General features: G+C 55.2%; 4 protein-coding genes across 5 annotated transcripts; all 4 read left to right on the top strand.

Annotated features, from left to right (window-relative positions):
* Positions 1-525: 525 nt before the first annotated feature.
* On the top strand, positions 526-1,351 carry HBM (hemoglobin subunit mu). The gene is made up of 3 exons (XM_047839388.1): positions 526-686; positions 847-1,051; positions 1,158-1,351. Exons 1-3 carry the CDS (start codon positions 595-597, stop codon positions 1,284-1,286), a joined length of 426 nt encoding a protein of 141 aa, XP_047695344.1. The 5' UTR covers positions 526-594; the 3' UTR covers positions 1,287-1,351.
* A 1,585-nt stretch (positions 1,352-2,936) lies between these two features.
* Positions 2,937-3,778, top strand: LOC125154772 (hemoglobin subunit alpha). Its single transcript, XM_047839385.1, has 3 exons — positions 2,937-3,097; positions 3,208-3,412; positions 3,556-3,778. Exons 1-3 carry the CDS (start codon positions 3,003-3,005, stop codon positions 3,682-3,684), a joined length of 429 nt encoding a protein of 142 aa, XP_047695341.1. The 5' UTR covers positions 2,937-3,002; the 3' UTR covers positions 3,685-3,778.
* A 3,617-nt stretch (positions 3,779-7,395) lies between these two features.
* On the top strand, positions 7,396-8,237 carry HBA1 (hemoglobin subunit alpha 1). Its single transcript, XM_047837390.1, has 3 exons — positions 7,396-7,556; positions 7,667-7,871; positions 8,015-8,237. Exons 1-3 carry the CDS (start codon positions 7,462-7,464, stop codon positions 8,141-8,143), a joined length of 429 nt encoding a protein of 142 aa, XP_047693346.1. The 5' UTR covers positions 7,396-7,461; the 3' UTR covers positions 8,144-8,237.
* A 1,735-nt stretch (positions 8,238-9,972) lies between these two features.
* HBQ1 (hemoglobin subunit theta 1) lies at positions 9,973-11,133 on the top strand. Of its 2 annotated transcripts, XM_047837709.1 has the most exons (4): positions 9,973-10,247; positions 10,410-10,614; positions 10,705-10,871; positions 11,098-11,133. In XM_047837709.1, the coding sequence occupies exons 1-3, from the start codon at positions 10,153-10,155 to the stop codon at positions 10,831-10,833; spliced, it is 429 nt and encodes a 142-aa protein (XP_047693665.1). In that variant the 5' UTR covers positions 9,973-10,152; the 3' UTR covers positions 10,834-10,871; positions 11,098-11,133. The 2 variants fall into 2 exon arrangements, with proteins under 2 accessions (XP_047693665.1, XP_047693664.1); XM_047837708.1 differs by lacking the exon at positions 11,098-11,133 and having other exon boundaries at positions 9,976-10,247; positions 10,705-10,908.
* The last annotated feature ends 6,038 nt before the right edge of the window (positions 11,134-17,171 follow it).

Raw genomic sequence — 17,171 nt, 5'->3', positions numbered from 1 at the left:
GCGCTGTGGCTCGATCCCTGCGCCTGCGGACCCCAGAATCGGGAGAGAGTAGATCGGCCCCAGGCTGGTTCTCCAGGGTCCGAGGTGCGTTTGCTCCTGTCCTGCTTCCCAAATCGCCCAAAGATCGTCGCTTTACTCAGCGTGTCGCGTGCGTGTGGGGTGCGTGTCGGCACTCAGGGGGCTTTTCCTCAAAGCCTGACACCATAGGTCCCGCACTGCGGGGACCCACGATACGCTTCCCGTGTCCCTAGCGGAAAAGAAGCGTCCCTGCCCAGCGCTCTTTCTCCCAGTCCCTCCACTGGCTCCCTCCTGCAGAGGCTCTGACGCTGCCCGCAGGGGAGGCTCTCCCGATTTCGCGCAAGTCTGCAGCAAAAGCACGCACACACAGCGGCGTGAGTCGGTGCCGGTAACCCCCGGCCCCGCCCGCCCCAGGCCGTGGCCTCTGCAGCGATCGGGACCTGGGCTGGAGGCATTTCCCCGAGCTGGCCGAGGGTCCCGCAGATAAGGGCGGGTGGGGCGTCTGGAAGGCGTGGGGGCTGCTATAAGGAGGCGGGAGCGGCGGGTGGGGCCGCCAGCGCACGCCCGGCAGGCGCCATGCTCAGCGCCCAAGAGCGCGCCCACGTAGCGCAGGTCTGGGACCTGATCGCCGGCCACGAGGCGGCCTTCGGGGCGGAGCTGTTGCTCAGGTGGGTTGAGGCGGGGTTTCCAGGGTCACAGGGAGGCGGACACAGGGGTTGGGGGCCCGAGTCAGAGGGGCGGGCCAGGCTGGGGTTCCGGGTGTCTGGGAGGTGCCGGCGCCGGAAGGACCCCACGCGGCCACCCTCACTCACCGACCTGCTCCACCAGGCTCTTCACGGTCTATCCCAGCACCAAGATCTACTTCAAGCACCTGGGCGTCTGCCCCGACGAGGCTCAGCTGCTGACCCACGGACAACGCGTGCTCGAGGCGGTGGGCGTGGCCGTGCAACACACCGACCACCTGCGCGCCGCCCTGAGCCCGCTCGCCGACCTGCACGCGCAAGTGCTACGCGTGGACCCCGCCAACTTCCCTGTGAGCCCGCCCCCGCCGCGGTAGAGTTGGCGCCGACAGCCGGGGTTGGGGTTAAAGGAGAAAGTGGCTGCAGCAGACCCCCTCTCATCCGCCCCTCCTCCCACAGCTGCTGATCCAGTGTTTCCATGTGATGCTGGCCTCCCACCTGCAGGGCGAGTTCACCGTGCAGATGCAGGCGGCGTGGGACAAGTTCTTGACAGAAGTAGCCATGGTGCTGACTGAGAAGTACCGATGAGTCCCCTGCCCCACCGGCTTAGGTCTGTGCGTCTCAATAAACAGGCCTCAAATGGCCAGACCCTGCACGTGTGTGTTCTTTGGGGAGCAGGTGGGCCGAGAAGCTGGGCAGAAACTCTGGGTCCCACGCGCAGACTCCTGGAATCTTAGGGCGCCATCACGAACCCTTGCAGACCAAGAACCAGGGGCCCAGGAGCCGGTCCTTGGATCTCTCCAAACTCTGAAATGAGGGCGGTTGCTGGGCTGAGGGTGCTGGATCTTGGGCAGGGTGTGGACCCCTAAAGGCTTGAACAGAACAATTGCCCTCCTCTGCCGAGGAAATGGGAGGGGCAAAGTGGGTGCCAGGATGACAGGGGTCTTTGGGAGCAGTTCTCACCCAGCTCCAAAGCACGTCTGCACTCACCCACTCCTGTACTTACTCCTTCATTCTTCCTCCAACCCTCCCACTGGGAGCTGGGAGCCAGAATTCAGAATTCGCAGCTCTTTTGCAGACAAACATGGGCACCAGGCCCAAGGGTCAGGTTTCTGGCCTGAGGTCAAACAGACTTAGGGGTCAGGCCTCCTCTGACCCTCGGCGCCTTCTCCCCTCCCCGCGACTCTCAATCTGCAGCAAACCTTGCCCTGGCCAAGTTGGGTCCTTTCTCTGAAGTTCGTGGGGGGGGGGGGGGAGAGACTGGGGGGGGATGTCCCGATGGCCACGACCAGGCACACACAGCAGGGTTCCGACCCGGTTCACAGGATAAGCTCTGTGACACTGGACATGTCCCTGGGCCGTAGGAGCCTAACGCATCAATGTAAAAGCAAAGGAAGAGCAGACGACCAACAAAAAGCCCTACCTCGCTGGGTCTTTTGAAATAAGTTAAAAGATCATGAGGCAGGCTCAGTGCCTGGCAGGCACTTGGCCATCCAGCCCCACCTATGCCTTTCAGTATCTGCAAGTCTCCCAGCCAAGCCGTTCCTTGCCTGCTCTCCCCACCCCCGCCCTCGCCAGGGTCAATCTCTCCCCTCAGCAGCAACAGGGCAGGAATCTTAGCTCTCTGCTCAGAACCTTGGTGGACCAGGGAATAAGGCCAGGGCCCCTGGAAACTCTCCCAACTCGGAATGAGGAAGGTTCCCCAGATAGCAGTCTCGGCGGGTGCGGGGACCCGCTCCTGCAGGGAGCCCTGAGCCCCAGTGGCAGTCCACACTCAAGTCCGAAGGGTGCTGGAGCCTAAGCCGAACTACCCACCCCCATCCACGGTCTGCGCCTTCACCTGTTAACCCCGCGCTGCCTAGGAGCGCCGGCCCAACAGTGGCGGCAGGAGGGTGTCAACCCTCATTATCTCCTTCACCTTCACGTTAACACGGACAATCTACAGTCCTTGGTCCTCGGGAAAGTCTGGTGCGAAAGCAGCTCGTTTTACTTTAGAAAATAGCCGTGCTCCCCTTCTCGAGCGGCAAACAGCCCAGGTTGGGGCCGAACGTGGGTGCGCGACAGATGGGTGGGGAACCTGTGTAGCCTTCCCAGAATCACGGGGGCCGGATAGGAGAAGGCACCTCTGCCTGCGCGGAACCGGGAGAGGGAGGGCTGCCGCCGGCCCAGCGCACCTCCTGGCCCCGCGCCAGCCAATGAGCGCAGCCCGGGCAGGCGCGCCCCGCGCGCCCGGGGGCATAAAGGCTCCGCGCCCTCGCGGCCCCGCACCTTCTGGTCCCGACACAGACTCAGAGAGAACCAACCATGGTGCTGTCTGCCGCCGACAAGAGCAACGTCAAGGCCTGCTGGGGTAAGATTGGGTCCCATGCTGGCGAATATGGCGCAGAGGCCCTGGAGAGGTGAGCACCCAACTTGCCCCTGTGGGCACCCGGCACCCAGCGACCCCTCGCGGTCCTTGTCCTGCGCCGCCCCGCCTAACCGCGGCTCGCCCACCTCTTCCTCCCGGCAGGACCTTCTGCTGCTTCCCCACCACCAAGACCTACTTCCCCCACTTCGACCTGAGCCACGGCTCCGCCCAGGTCCAGGCCCACGGCCAGAAGGTGGCCGACGCGCTGACGCAGGCCGTGGCCCACATAGACGACCTGCCTAACGCCCTGTCGTCTCTGAGCGACCTGCACGCGTACAAGCTGCGTGTGGACCCCGTCAACTTCAAGGTGAGCACCGGGCTGGGGGACATCTGGGGTGGAGGGCTCGCCGGGCCCTGCTGGCAGGAGGGCAGAGAGTCCCCTGGGTTCCAGAAGGTGGAGTGCGGGCAGCCGCGTCCCCCGACGCCCCCTGACGTCCCCCCTCCCCGCAGTTCCTGAGCCACTGCCTGCTGGTGACCCTGGCCTGCCACCACCCCGCGGAATTCACCCCCGCCGTCCACGCCTCCCTGGACAAGTTCTTCAGCGCTGTGAGCACCGTGCTGACCTCCAAATACCGTTGAGTGAAGCCGGGGCGATCGTCCTGAGGGCCCGGGGCCTCTTGGGCTCCGGGCACCCGAACTTCCTGATCTTTGAATAAAGTCTGAGTGGGCTGCAGCCTCTGTCCGCCTCTGTCTTCTTTGTCGCTGGCCTTCGTGTGTCGTGTCGTGGAGGGGGGTGAGGTTGGGGGGGTGGGGGAGCGGTGATTCTCCTCCACTGGTACCAGGGACCTCTCTGACTTCGGAGGGAGAAGGCAGGGGAGTAAGGCTGATGCTTCCAGGAATGTGCTGAACCGTGTTCAGGCCTGGGAAGGGCCAGACTTCCAAGGGTCCCTTTCTGGGGTAAGAGGTAGGGGAGTCTTAAGATTGCAACCTTCTTTTGAAGTCTAACTCCCATTAAACAGTCTAGATCAAAACAAACCACAAAAACACAGCACTCCTGGTGCAAATGCGGGTGCTGGACAGTTTCTTGGAGATTCCCACCTCCTTCCTATCAGAGGCAAGGTGGGCTGGAAAGGGGGTTGCAGACCCTCCCACCCTTCCTGGGTCACAGTAACCCTCCAGGGGACGGCAGGGGTGGGGTAGAGTCGGGGAAGAAAAGTGGGGCAATGAGCTGGGGGAATGGTCAAGGTGCACTTGGGGAAGCCCTTTAGCAGAGCGCCTTGCTCCCTTGTCCTGCAGGTTGTGAGGCACACTAACAGCTCACTGTTTGTGCAGCCAGGTGTCCCCCAGCTCATTGCTCCCCCTATTCAAACGGCCAAGGCTCCTGGGGCCTCCCAGAAGTTCTGCCTCGGTGCTGTGAACAATATTTGGAAAGTCCCCTGGCGGCAGTGCTGAAGCCCTGGGCTCAACTTCACACACCCCACCTGGGCTCTGCAACCGTCTTAGGGACCCCACCAGGGCCTCCAGCCCAGTCTGAGCTCAGGGCAGCCCGCAGTCCTGGGTTGTCTCAGGACAGTGACAGAGCCCCTTGCTCCACACTCTGGACAGTGGGGGTTGCCTCTCCTCCTGCACTGCACACCCTTCCTTCGCCCCAGAGCCCAATTCACTTTTACTTAAATATAGAAAACACTTAAGAAGTAAACTAAGGGGGCACCTGGGTAGCTCAGTAGATTGAGCGTCGAACTCTTTATCTCAACTCAGGTCTTGATCTCAGTGTCATGGTTGTGAGTTCAAGCACCCTGTTGGGCTCTGTGCTGGGCATGGAGCCTACTATAAACAAATAAACTAAAATTCGCCCATGCTTTCACACACAAGCCACGTGCACATGCACACCCACATACACCATTTTTGTGTTATTCAAAGTTGGGAAAGAGAGTCGCTGTGCCCTGTCCCACACCTCTGCAGAAGTAACACAGTTATCAGTTTGGGACTGAGCCCACTGGCTTCTATCCTGTGCTGAGGGGACACAGCTACATCTATGACTACATTCTTCTTTTTGGTTACAAGTATCGTCATACCCTAGATATTTTTCTGCAACCTGCTTTTCTCATGGAACTGTGTCTCCACTACATCTCTTCCAGCAGCGTATCCAGCTCTTTCTCATGTCACAGATTTATTGGTCATTTCTCCATTTCTTTTTTTTTAATGCCTATTTATTTATTTTGAGACAGAGAGTGAGAGAGAAAGAGTGTGTGTGGGGGGGGGGTTGGGTGTGGGTGTGGGTGGAGGAGGAGGAGAGAGAGGGGGAGACAGAGAATCCCAAGCAGGCTCCTTGCCATCAGAGCAAAGTCTGACATGGAGCTTAATCCCATGCAACGTGAGATCATGACCTGAGCTGAAATAAAGAGTTGGTGGCTCAACAAACTGAGCCATCCAGGCGCCCGGTCATTTCTACATTTCTGTTAATTTCCTGTTAATATGCTTTGTCCATTGTTCCCATTAGTCATTTGTTTCTCCCTTTTATATATATGTGGGAGCTCTGGCCATGTTAAGAATGTAAGCCATTAGCTGAGATATGTTCCTCAGTCTTGCCTTAGAAGGACTCAGTGGCAGAGGGATTGGAACAAGATGAAGAAGGGGGGATTGTCCCTGGCCTGGGAGGTGGGTCTTGTATGCCTCTAAGCCCCCAGTGTCTTATCCTTTTTGGGGGGCCAGGAGAGGGCCTCTGGCTCTGACAGAATCGGGAAAAGCGTGGAGGTAGGAAGGGAAAGTGGACTGAGCTAGGGGGAGGGTCCTGTGTAAACAAAATTAGAGGAACAGACACCAGGAGGTGGAGCAGAAGGGGGAATTGCTGAGACTTGTCCAGAGCTTCTTTCTTCCCAGTCTGACCATTACTTCCTCCTGGACACACAGGGAAGGTCTTGCGGGAGGGCCCTAGGAGAGGGATGGGGGCAGAGGGTGGTGCCCCCCCACCCGTCCCCAAAGGGAAGTCTTCTTCCCAGGAAAGGACGTAGCGGTGGCCCCTCCCTCCCTTTTCCCCTGGCCAAGCTCTGATGTTCCGCCTCATCGTGCCCATCACACCACCTACTAGCCCAAGGGACTTGTCACCAGCTGGAGTTCCTGCCCCTTCTTACCACCCCACCGGAAGCTCCTCCCTTGCCCCATGCTGTGGGGTCTGACCAGCCTTATCACCCCCGCATCTCCCACCCCCATTCTGCGGCCACGGAGGCCTTCTCTCCCCTTCCCCTCCACCAAGTGATGGGTAGCTCCCCCTGAACTCTACTCTGCCTGTTACTGACTCATCTTCCAGTCTTACTTCCTCAGGGAAGCCCACCATGATCCCCAGACTAACCCTGATGTCCCTGAAAGCCTCATCCACTCTCTCCATGCTTCCTTGGGTCCTTTAACAAGGTTTTCCATTGTATGTGTACTTGTGTGATGATTTGGTCACTGTCCCTAACTAGGCTGGAAACTCAGGTCTTGTCCAGCCATTCGCTTTGTTTATCAGTTCAACTACTATTTGCCTCATGAGTCTTGTGTCAGGCACAATTTACAGCACTGGATGTGTCATCATGACCCAGGACAGCAGGGGAGAGAGACAGCCGTTCACGCAAGGTCTCAGATAGGAGAGGCCTGCCTCTGTGAGTCCCTGACTTGGGGTGCAGCAGCCACCACCCTGGAGGAAGGAGCCTGAGCCTGGAACTCTCCTACCCAGCCCTGCAAACTCTGCCCCTTGGTATTTGCTCCTTCTGCGATCGGCACTCAGTGGCAGTCGATGGCTGTTTGTGTAAAGAAAGGGGGTTGGGAGAACCAAGTCTGAGGGGAGCAGAAGGGCTATTGTTGGGAATTCTCGAGTACATGTGAGGAAGGACCCCCTCGTGTGCACATCTCTTTCCGCCCTGGGCTAGGAGAGGCCTTTCTTTCCACGACGAACCGCCCATTCTTTCACTGATTCCGCCCAAGTTAATACACGTCCGGGGAGTGCCAAGCCTAGATCAGGGTAGGTGGCACAAACTGACTACTCCCTTCCTATCCTCAGGAGAGCACAGCCTGGGGATAGGGGCGCTCGGGGACCCTGAAGGATGTCACTGAGCTCACGTGTTGGAAGAACGGGCATCGAGCCACCTCAGCAAACCGACCCCCACTAGCTGGGGTCTAGGATACCACTGCCATGGCTGTGAAGAGGCGGATGGGAGGAAGACACCCGAACCCTCTACAAAGCCTGGAGCAAAGCCCCCACCGCGCCAGGCTGGCGCTGGCCGCTCGCTGGCGCCCCCTGCCGTCCGGCCGAGTCGGCCCCGCGCCAGCCAATGAGCGCAGCCCGGGCAGGCGCGCCCCGCGCGCCCGGGGGCATAAAGGCTCCGCGCCCTCGCGGCCCCGCACCTTCTGGTCCCGACACAGACTCAGAGAGAACCAACCATGGTGCTGTCTGCCGCCGACAAGAGCAACGTCAAGGCCTGCTGGGGTAAGATTGGGTCCCATGCTGGCGAATATGGCGCAGAGGCCCTGGAGAGGTGAGCACCCAACTTGCCCCTGTGGGCACCCGGCACCCAGCGACCCCTCGCGGTCCTTGTCCTGCGCCGCCCCGCCTAACCGCGGCTCGCCCACCTCTTCCTCCCGGCAGGACCTTCTGCTGCTTCCCCACCACCAAGACCTACTTCCCCCACTTCGACCTGAGCCACGGCTCCGCCCAGGTCCAGGCCCACGGCCAGAAGGTGGCCGACGCGCTGACGCAGGCCGTGGCCCACATAGACGACCTGCCTAACGCCCTGTCGTCTCTGAGCGACCTGCACGCGTACAAGCTGCGTGTGGACCCCGTCAACTTCAAGGTGAGCACCGGGCTGGGGGACATCTGGGGTGGAGGGCTCGCCGGGCCCTGCTGGCAGGAGGGCAGAGAGTCCCCTGGGTTCCAGAAGGTGGAGTGCGGGCAGCCGCGTCCCCCGACGCCCCCTGACGTCCCCCCTCCCCGCAGTTCCTGAGCCACTGCCTGCTGGTGACCCTGGCCTGCCACCACCCCGCGGAATTCACCCCCGCCGTCCACGCCTCCCTGGACAAGTTCTTCAGCGCTGTGAGCACCGTGCTGACCTCCAAATACCGTTGAGTGAAGCCGGGGCGATCGTCCTGAGGGCCCGGGGCCTCTTGGGCTCCGGGCACCCGAACTTCCTGATCTTTGAATAAAGTCTGAGTGGGCTGCAGCCTCTGTCCGCCTCTGTCTTCTTTGTCGCTGGCCTTCGTGTGTCGTGTCGTGGAGGGGGGTGAGGTTGGGGGGGTGGGGGAGCGGTGATTCTCCTCCACTGGTACCAGGGACCTCTCTGACTCCGCGGGAGGTGACGGAAGGGGAAGGGAGTGGGGCCGGACCTGCTGCCAGTAGGGATTTGCAGGCCACCCTCCATCCCTCTCTCTGGAATGAGTGCCATTTCCTGCGTTTCACTTCAGACCTTTCCATTGGAGCTCGGATTTGCTCGAATGATCAACTGATTTTCCATCTTTACGTTTTATGGCACACACTTGGGCTGAGAGCTGGTGGGCCTCCAGCCTGGACCTCTGAGCTCTCCGTGGCTCTTCCTGAAGTTGGGCGGTGGGGAAGACCAGAAGTTACGCTCCTCAGAGTCCCCCGCAGTGCCCCCACACCTGTCAAGCGCTTACAAAACACACATGCAATGCCGATGACATTGTGGCAGGCAAACAGTGCAATGGCAGTTGGCAGGCAATTTCCTGGAGGCATCTCTTTCACTGGTGTCACTTCCAGGACATTCACTCTGCAGATGATGACGGCCTGGGGCACCATGGATCCAGAGGCCTGGTTTTGGGCCCAGCTCAGCATTTACTTCAATGCCCAAAGGCTGGCCCTCCTGAGGCCCACCGACTCCCCCTGGCAGGGCACAAAGAGAAAAGCCAGGGCCTGGGAGCCTGCACTCTCACACTCTTCCCCCCCTCACGGCAAGCCGCTAGTGCTTAGGGGTCTGGTCCTGGCAGCCATCCAGGCCTGAGCCCCCAACTAACAGCAGTGTCCTTTCTTTCCAGTCTAAGAGTCATCCTTGGAAAATGATATGGCAGGTCTCTGCCTCAGTTTGTGCTACTTTTAACAGAGCTGGTGGCACAGTGTGAGCTCCCAGTAAGAGGCAGTCTCCTTCTTTTATTATTAGGGAAAAACGAGGGCCTGGGCTAAAGGTGGAAACAACCCAAATGTCCATAACGGGATGAATGGAGGAATCAAGTGGAGTCTCTCCATACAGTGGAATATTATTCAGCCATTAAGAGCTATGGAGCACTGACACAGGCTACAACGTGAGCGAAAACATGCTAAATGAAAGAAGCCAGACACAAAAGAATATACAGTGTGTGATTCCACATAGAGGAAATATCCAGAATAGGCAAATCCATAGAGACAGAGAGCAGACTGGTGGTTGCCAGGGACTGAGGGGAAGGGTTGTGGAGCGACTGCTAATGGGCACAAAGTTTCCATTTCGGATGATGAAGTTCAAGAACTAGATAGTTGTGGTTGCACAACATTGTGTGAATGTGGTTAAAGACACTGAATTGTACACTTTAAAAATGGCTACTATGGTAAATTTTATGTTATATGAATTTTCCAAAAAAAATTTTTTTAATGCGTAGAGTGGTGCCTGGCAGGTATCATCACTGAGATACAGTGGAGGAACTTAATAAATGTTCACTACCCTGAAAGGAACATATGCCATGAGCTTGACAGTTGTTATCTGCTTAATTCTCACAGCAACCTTGGGAAGAGGACATTTTTATGTTCCTTTTTTACAATCAGTGCGAAAATAGACTCAGAGAGATGTCATAATAGGCTGGGGAGGAAGGGAGGGAGAATAAAATTCAGTGTCCCCTGATGATAATAATAACAAATATTTAGTTTCCATGTAATAAACAGTACAAAAATGGGGCCGCGGGGTTCATGGCAATAGGGCAGGTCCCAGACTCTGGGACCCCTCAGCACCGGGGCCGGGACCCCTCAGGACTATTCTACGAGCAGAAGCGGGGCGCGGCCGCGGCGTGGCGCCCCCTGGAGGCCGCGGGGACGCACCAATCGCGTCCGTGCTGCCATCTGGCGCGGAGCGCTCGCCGCTCAACGCCGGATCCGCTATGGTGCTGTCCGCCGCGGAGAGGGCGGCAGTGCGCGCGCTGTGGACGAAGCTGGGGAGCAACGTTGGGGTCTACGCGACCGAGGCCCTGGAGAGGTGCGGGCGAACAGGTCCCGGCGCCCCTCCGGCTCCCCGCCTTGGCGCCTGCCGCGCGGATGCCGTCCCCCGCCGCTCCTGGTGCCCTTCCTCCCCAAGCCCCCGCCCCCCCCCCCCCCCCCCCGCCCTCGGATCGCACCTCACTAGCCATTCCTCCCGCAGGACCTTCCTGGCCTTCCCGACCACCAAGACCTACTTCCCCCACTTCGACCTGACCCCCGGCTCCGCCCAGGTCAAGGCCCACGGCCAGAAGGTGGCCGACGCGCTGACGCGGGCCGTGGCCCACCTGGACGACCTGCCTACCGCCCTGTGGGCCCTGAGCGACCTGCACGTGCGCCAGCTGCGTGTGGACCCCGTCAACTTCAAGGTGAGCACCGAGCCAGCGCTGGGTCAGCGGTCGCCGAGAAAGGGGGTGGAGAAGGACGGCCCTGGGCGGGACGACTGCCTTTCTCCGCAGCTCCTGGGCCACTGCCTGCTGGTGACCCTCGCCCGGCACTACCCTGGAGACTTCAGCCCGGCCATGCACGCCTCGCTGGAAAAGTTTCTGAGCCACGTGATCTCGGCGCTGGCCTCCAGCTACGGCTAAACTCGGAGAGGGGCGCCCGCCGCCCAGCCGCCCCTCCCGTGAGTTCCAGAGTTTGAGTAAAGTCCCCGCAAGAAAGCCTCAGCCTGCATGCGCGTGTTCTCTCTGGGGGCGTGCGCGGGTCTGCGGAGTGGGGGGGGGGGGGGGGGGGTGTCTCGGAGACGCCGGAGTCGCACCCCACCGTCGTTAGACCCGGGCGCCCTGGGCGATCGAGGGAAGGTTTAGGTCGCCCCCACCCTCAGCGGGCGAGACCCGGACTCCTTCCAGGTGCAGGAGAGCCGGCCCGGACCCGCCGCGTGGCCCCTGACCCAACCAGGACCGCGGCCCGTCCCGGCCTCTGGGAACGTGAGGGAGCGGCGCCCCCTGCCGGCAGAACCTGCGCAGATCCCGACCCGTGGGCTGCTGGAGGGGCCTGGGGGCCTGGGGGTCCCGGGGGCCTCGGGGGCCCCGGCAGGAAAGCCCCTCCTCCAGACTCTGGACCTGGTGGGAGGAGGCGGGTCCTGCCCCAGCACCGGTGAACTGCCCATTTGTGTCCGTCCCTATTTTCCTGCTGTGGTATCCGTCATCAGATTAGCCCACAGAAGCCTTCCTCTGGAGATCTGTAGACGACTTTTAGTTCATCTTATGCACTGAAATTACTTGCCCATTTTTTCCGTCTTTATCTGGGGGGGTGGAGGGGAGAGCGGGATACTTCTTCCAGACACGCTCAGCTCCTCCTTCAGGGCTGTGGGCCTTGTCAGTGCTCCAACACAGACTGCTCTGAGCAGGCATTTCCAACCTGGAACAGAGGCCACAGTTTCACTTCAGCTAACTACAAATACTGGACAAATGGTTTCAATGGGTTTTTTTTTGTTTTTGTTTTTGTTTTAACGCTCTATATCCAGGGGCGCCTGGGTGTCTCAGTTGGTTGAGCCACCGACTTCGGCTCAGGTCATGATCTCACAGTTCCTGAGTTCCAGCCCCGCGTTGGGCTCTGTGCTGATAGCTCAGAGCCTGGAGCCTGCTTCAGATTGTGTCTCCCCCTCTCTCTGCCCCTCCCATGCTCATGCTCTGCCTCTGTCTCTCAATAACAAATAAACATTAAACAAATAAAAAAAAATAATAAAGCTCTATACCCAATGTGGGGTTTCAACTTACAACCCTGAGATCAAGTGTCATATGCTCTATTGACTGAACCAGTCAGACATCCAGATTAAATAGTCCTAAAAGCATCAAAGAGCAAAGAAGAGGATAAGGAACCTTCTGGCCAGAAACCAAGTAAAGGCGAGGACTCAGAGAGGGAGAGGTTATCACAGCACCTAGACTACTTGGGCCCTGAGGTATTTGCCAAAACTAGCAACATTGGGCTAGAATTTTCTTCTTCATAGGTAAAAAAGGGGGCAGTATAAGGTGATGTGCTCCATAGGTGACTCTTCCCCATAAAGCTCGGGCCCCAAAAGGCTACACCTACTGGAGAATTCTCTCCTTTCCCCAAAAAGGGGGCCTAAAAAAAAATACCTTGGTGGTAAGCAGAAAAGGGAACATCTTTTCCTGATAAATCGAAATTTGATGTTGACACTCCATGGCTCTGCAGCCCAAGTTTGTATCACCTGAATGGTCCCCCAAAATCTCAGTCTATGGATCTCATTTAAAACGATCCTGGACTCCCTCATAGGCACCTGGCAGTAGGAAGTAAGTCCTTCCTAGATAAAGGCACTTTACTATAGGCCACAAAGGGCAGGGCACCTGGGTGGCTCGGTTGGTTAAGCATCTAACTTGGGCTCCGGTCATGTTCTCACGGTTCGCGGGTTCAAGCCCCGGATTGGGCTCTGTGCTAATAGCTTGGACCCTGGGCCTACTTCAGATTTCTGTGTCTCCCTCTATCCCAGCCCCTCCTTGGCTCACACTCTCTCTCTCTCAAAAGTAAACATTAAAAAACATTAAAAAAAAAAACCCAAAATCCCAGGGTGCCTGGGTGGCTCAGTTGGTTGAGAATCTGACTCTTGATTTTGGCTCAGGTCATGATCCCACGGTTGTGGAATGGAGCCCTGCATCAGCCTCCATGCTGAGTGTGGAGCCTGCTTGGGATTCTCTCTCTCTCCTCCCCCCCCCCCCCCCCCGTACATGTTCTCTCTAAAATAAAATTTTATTATTTTGAAAAGTTTATTTTTGAGAGAGAGAGAGAGAGAGAGAGTGCATGGGGGGGGGGGAGGGGCAGAGAGATTGGGAGACAGAGCACCTGAATGGGGCTCTACTCTGACAGTAGAGAGCCCGATGAGGGGGCTCAAACTCATGAACCACAAGATCATGACATGAGCCAAAGTTGGCCACTTAACCAACTGAGCCACCCAGGAGCCCCTAAAATAAATTTTTAAAAATTTAAACATTAAATAAATATTCAATGGCTAAGTTTAACAGATAAAACATAGTCACAGAGAGAAATAGTGAACTTAAAAATAGATCTGAATTAAATTCTCCGGATCCCGCCTCACCCTATCCTGACTCTATTAAAGGATGCACTTCAGGCAGAAGGACAGTGAGCCTGGGGAGAAGCCTGAGATGTAAGAAGGAATGAATAACAAACAACGTGCTAACACAAACACTGATTGTATATAAAATCACATGAGATTTAAAAAAAAAAAAAATCACATGAGATTAGAAAGGAAAAAAAAAAAACCCTACAGACATAAAACACCAGATATTAATAACTAAGTCAGAAGTGAGTCATGACTCAATGGCAGTTAAGTGCTCTTAAGTCCTTATGTCATCTGGGAGGGAAACATGTTATTAACTTTAGATTTTGCTAGTTGTATTACTTTCCTATTGCTGGCTAACAAACTTAGTGACTTAAAAGAACACAAATTTGGGGCGCCTGGGTCACTCAGTCGGTTAAGTGTCCAACTTTTTTTTTTTTTAAGTCTTTTTATTTGTTTATTTTGAGATACAGAGAGAGTGCATATGGGGAAGGGGCAGAGAGAGGAGAGAGAATCCCAAGCAGGCTCCGCACTGACAGTGCAGAGCCCGATGTGGGGCTCAAACCCACAAACCATGAGATCATGACCTGAGCCAAAGTTGGACGCTTAACCGACTGAGCCACCCAGGTACCCCAAGTGTCCAACTCTTGATTTCAGCTCAGGCCATGATGTCACAGTTCCTGAGTTCGAGCTCTACACCCAGCTCCGTGCTGACAGGAGCCTGCTTGGGATTCTGCCTCTGCCCCTTTCTCCTCCTCCCCTGCCTGTGCTCTCTTCCTCCTAAAAATAAACAATGGGGCGCCTGGGTGGCTCAGTCGGTTAGACGTCCGACTTCAGCCCAGGTCACGATCTCGCGGTCTGTGAGTTCGAGCCCCGCCTCGGGCTCTGGGCTGATGGCTCAGAGCCTGGAGCCTGCTTCTCCCTCTCTCTCTCTCTGCCCCTCCCCCGTTCATGCTCTCTCTGTCTCAAAAATAAATGTTAAAAAAATTTTTTTTTAATAATAAAAATAAACATTAAAACAACAACACAAATCCATTCTCGTATTACAGTTTGGGAGGGCAGAAGTCCAAACTCAGTCTCACTATGCTGAAGTCAATATGTCAGATGGATTGTGCTCCTCCTTCAGGAAGCTCTGGGGGGAAACCAATTTCCTTGCTTTTCCAGCTCCTAGAATTGCATTCCTTGGTTCTGGGCCTCTTCCTCCATCCGTAAAGCTAGGAGTATCTTGCTTTCTTCTGTAGTCACATATCCCCTTGCCTGCCTCTAATAAGGACCCATGTGATCACAGTAGGCCTATCTGGATAATCCAAAATAATTTCTCCATCTCAAAAATTTAAAATTTTTTTTTTCATGCTTACTTCTGAGAAAGAGAGAGAAAATGAGATGGGGCAGGGGCAGAGAGAGAGGGAGACACAGAATCCAAAGCAGGCTCCAGGCTCCCAGTTGTCAGAAGAGCCCAACATACAGCTCGAACCCATGAACCGTGAGATCATGACCTGAGCCAAAGTCAGACGTTTAGCCGATTGAGCCACCCAGGTGCCCCTCCCCATCTCAAAATTCTTAATCACGCCTTCCAAAGCCTTTTGCCATATAAAGCCACATTCACAGGTTCCAGGGATTAGGACCTGGATACCTTTGGTGGCTATTATTCAGCTAGCATACCACAATACACTAAGCACGTACGTTGTCAATTCTGGAGCAACCATGAAATAGAAATGGAATGTCTGACTTCCAAAGTAACGGAGAGAAAAAAGTAGGAAGTTAAAATACTCTAAAACAGGGGCACCTGGATGGCTCAGTTAAGGTCCAATTCTTGGTTTCAGCTCAGGTCACGATCTCAGTTTATGGAATCAAGTCCCATGTTGGGCTTTTTGCTGACGGCACAGAGCCTGCTTGGGATTTTCTCTCTCCCTCTCTCTCTGCCCCTCTCTTGCTCACACACACACACACACACACACACACACACACACACACACACTCTAAAAATAAATTTTAAAAATAAAAAAATAAAACACTGAAGCACATGGGCGACTCAATTGGTTAAGCATCTGACTTCAGCTCAGGTCACAATCTCACAGTCCTTGAGTTCTAACCCTGTGTCGGGGTCTGCGCTGGGGCCTGCTTTGGATTCTGTGTCTCTGCCCCTCCCCTGCTTTTGTTCTCTCTCTTTCAAAAATAAGTAAACATTTGTTTAAAAATTAATAAAATGATTAAAAACTATTCTAAAACAATCCCCTCAAAAAGGGGCAAAAATGGGGGCACCTGGGTGGCGCAGTCGGTTAAGCGTCCGACTTCAGCCAGGTCACGATCTCCGGGTCCGGGAGTTCGAGCCCCGCGTCTGGGCTCTGGGCTGATGGCTCAGAGCCTGGAGCCTGTTTCAGATTCTGTGTCTCCCTCTCTCTCTGCCCCTCCCCCGTTCATGCTCTGTCTCTCTCTGTCCCAAAAATAAATAAACGTTGAAAAAAAAATTAAAAAAAAAAAGGGGGGGCAAAAATGGAAATAGAATGGGCATGGCAAGGGGAAAGCTCAAAATAAGATGGTGTCAACAAGACCAAATATGTTAACTATATTGACCATAAGTGACTTCACTGATCCCGGCAAAGGATAAAGACTGGACACATGGACAGAGACAAAAAGCACAGACTCAAAAAGTGTCAGTGAGAAAAGTACCTCAGGATCCCCACCTCCTGGTGTTCATACCCTTCTGTAGTCTCTCCACCTCCTTCTGAATGTGGGTTTTGCTGTTTTTAATATAAACAATAAATAAAACAAAGTTAACCTTTAAACCACTTTAGGGCATACAATTCGGTGGCATTTAGCACATTCATACTATGCAACCAACACCACTGTCTAGTTACAAACCTTTTCATCGCCCCAGAAGCCCTGTGCCCCATTCCTGCCCCAGAACCTCTGAAGATCATTTATCTACTGTCTGTACGGAACTGATGCTAGATAGCTCATATATGTGATCTGTTGTCTCTGGCTTCGTTTTCACTTAACATAATGTTCTCAAGGTTCATCCATGCTATAGTATGCATCAGAATTTCAGTCATCTTTATGGCTGAATAATATTTCATTGCATGAAGAGACCACATTTTGTTCGTATATAATGCTGCAAAAAACACTGGAGTGCAGAGAGCTCTTCAAATCAGTGTTTTCACTTCCCCTGGATAAACACACACTAGTGGAATTATTGGATCACATGGTATTTAATTTTTGGAGGAACCTCCATACCGTTTTCTATATTTTGTCTTCTGTCTATCCATCCAGCTGCTGATGGATATTTGGTTGTTTTCACCCTCTGGCTATTGTGAAAAATGCAGCTATAAACGTGTGTACACAAGTATCGGAGTTCTTGCTTTCAGTTCTCTTGGGTGTGTATCTAGGAATGTAGTCGTTGGGTTACAGAATTCTAACGCGTTGAGGAACTCATTGCCGGACTCTTCTCCACAGTAGCTGACCTATTCTCTGTTCCACCAGCAGTATTTAGGGTTCCAGTTCCTCCACATCTTCACCGGCAATTATATTTTCTTTCTTCCTTTTCCCCTTTTTTTCTTTTTTGAACTGTGGCAATGCTAGTGGATGCTACGGCTTGCTTTTAACCCACAAAATTCTGAAAGGGGACTGGATGTCGCTTCCATGATTAATAACGCCTCTCTTGCTTGGAGACGGTCTTCCTTGCTGGCTTGAAGCAGCAAGCTGCCATGCTGTGGCTGCCCCATGGAGTGGACCTCTTGTTGACGCCCAGAAGGTAGCTAAATGCTGCCAGCAACCATGTGAGTGGGGACCCTTCTCCAGAACAGCCCCAGAGGAGACCCCTCGATTGCAGCCTGTGAGGGAGAACTTGGTTGAGCTGTGTCTTGACTCCTGGTCTTCAGAGACCAATGA

This window comes from Prionailurus viverrinus, chromosome E3, assembly GCF_022837055.1.
Source record: "Prionailurus viverrinus isolate Anna chromosome E3, UM_Priviv_1.0, whole genome shotgun sequence".
NCBI lineage: Eukaryota > Metazoa > Chordata > Mammalia > Carnivora > Felidae > Prionailurus > Prionailurus viverrinus.
The sequence above is the reverse complement of the archived record's forward strand: the minus strand, read 5'-3'. Positions and strand labels throughout refer to the sequence as shown.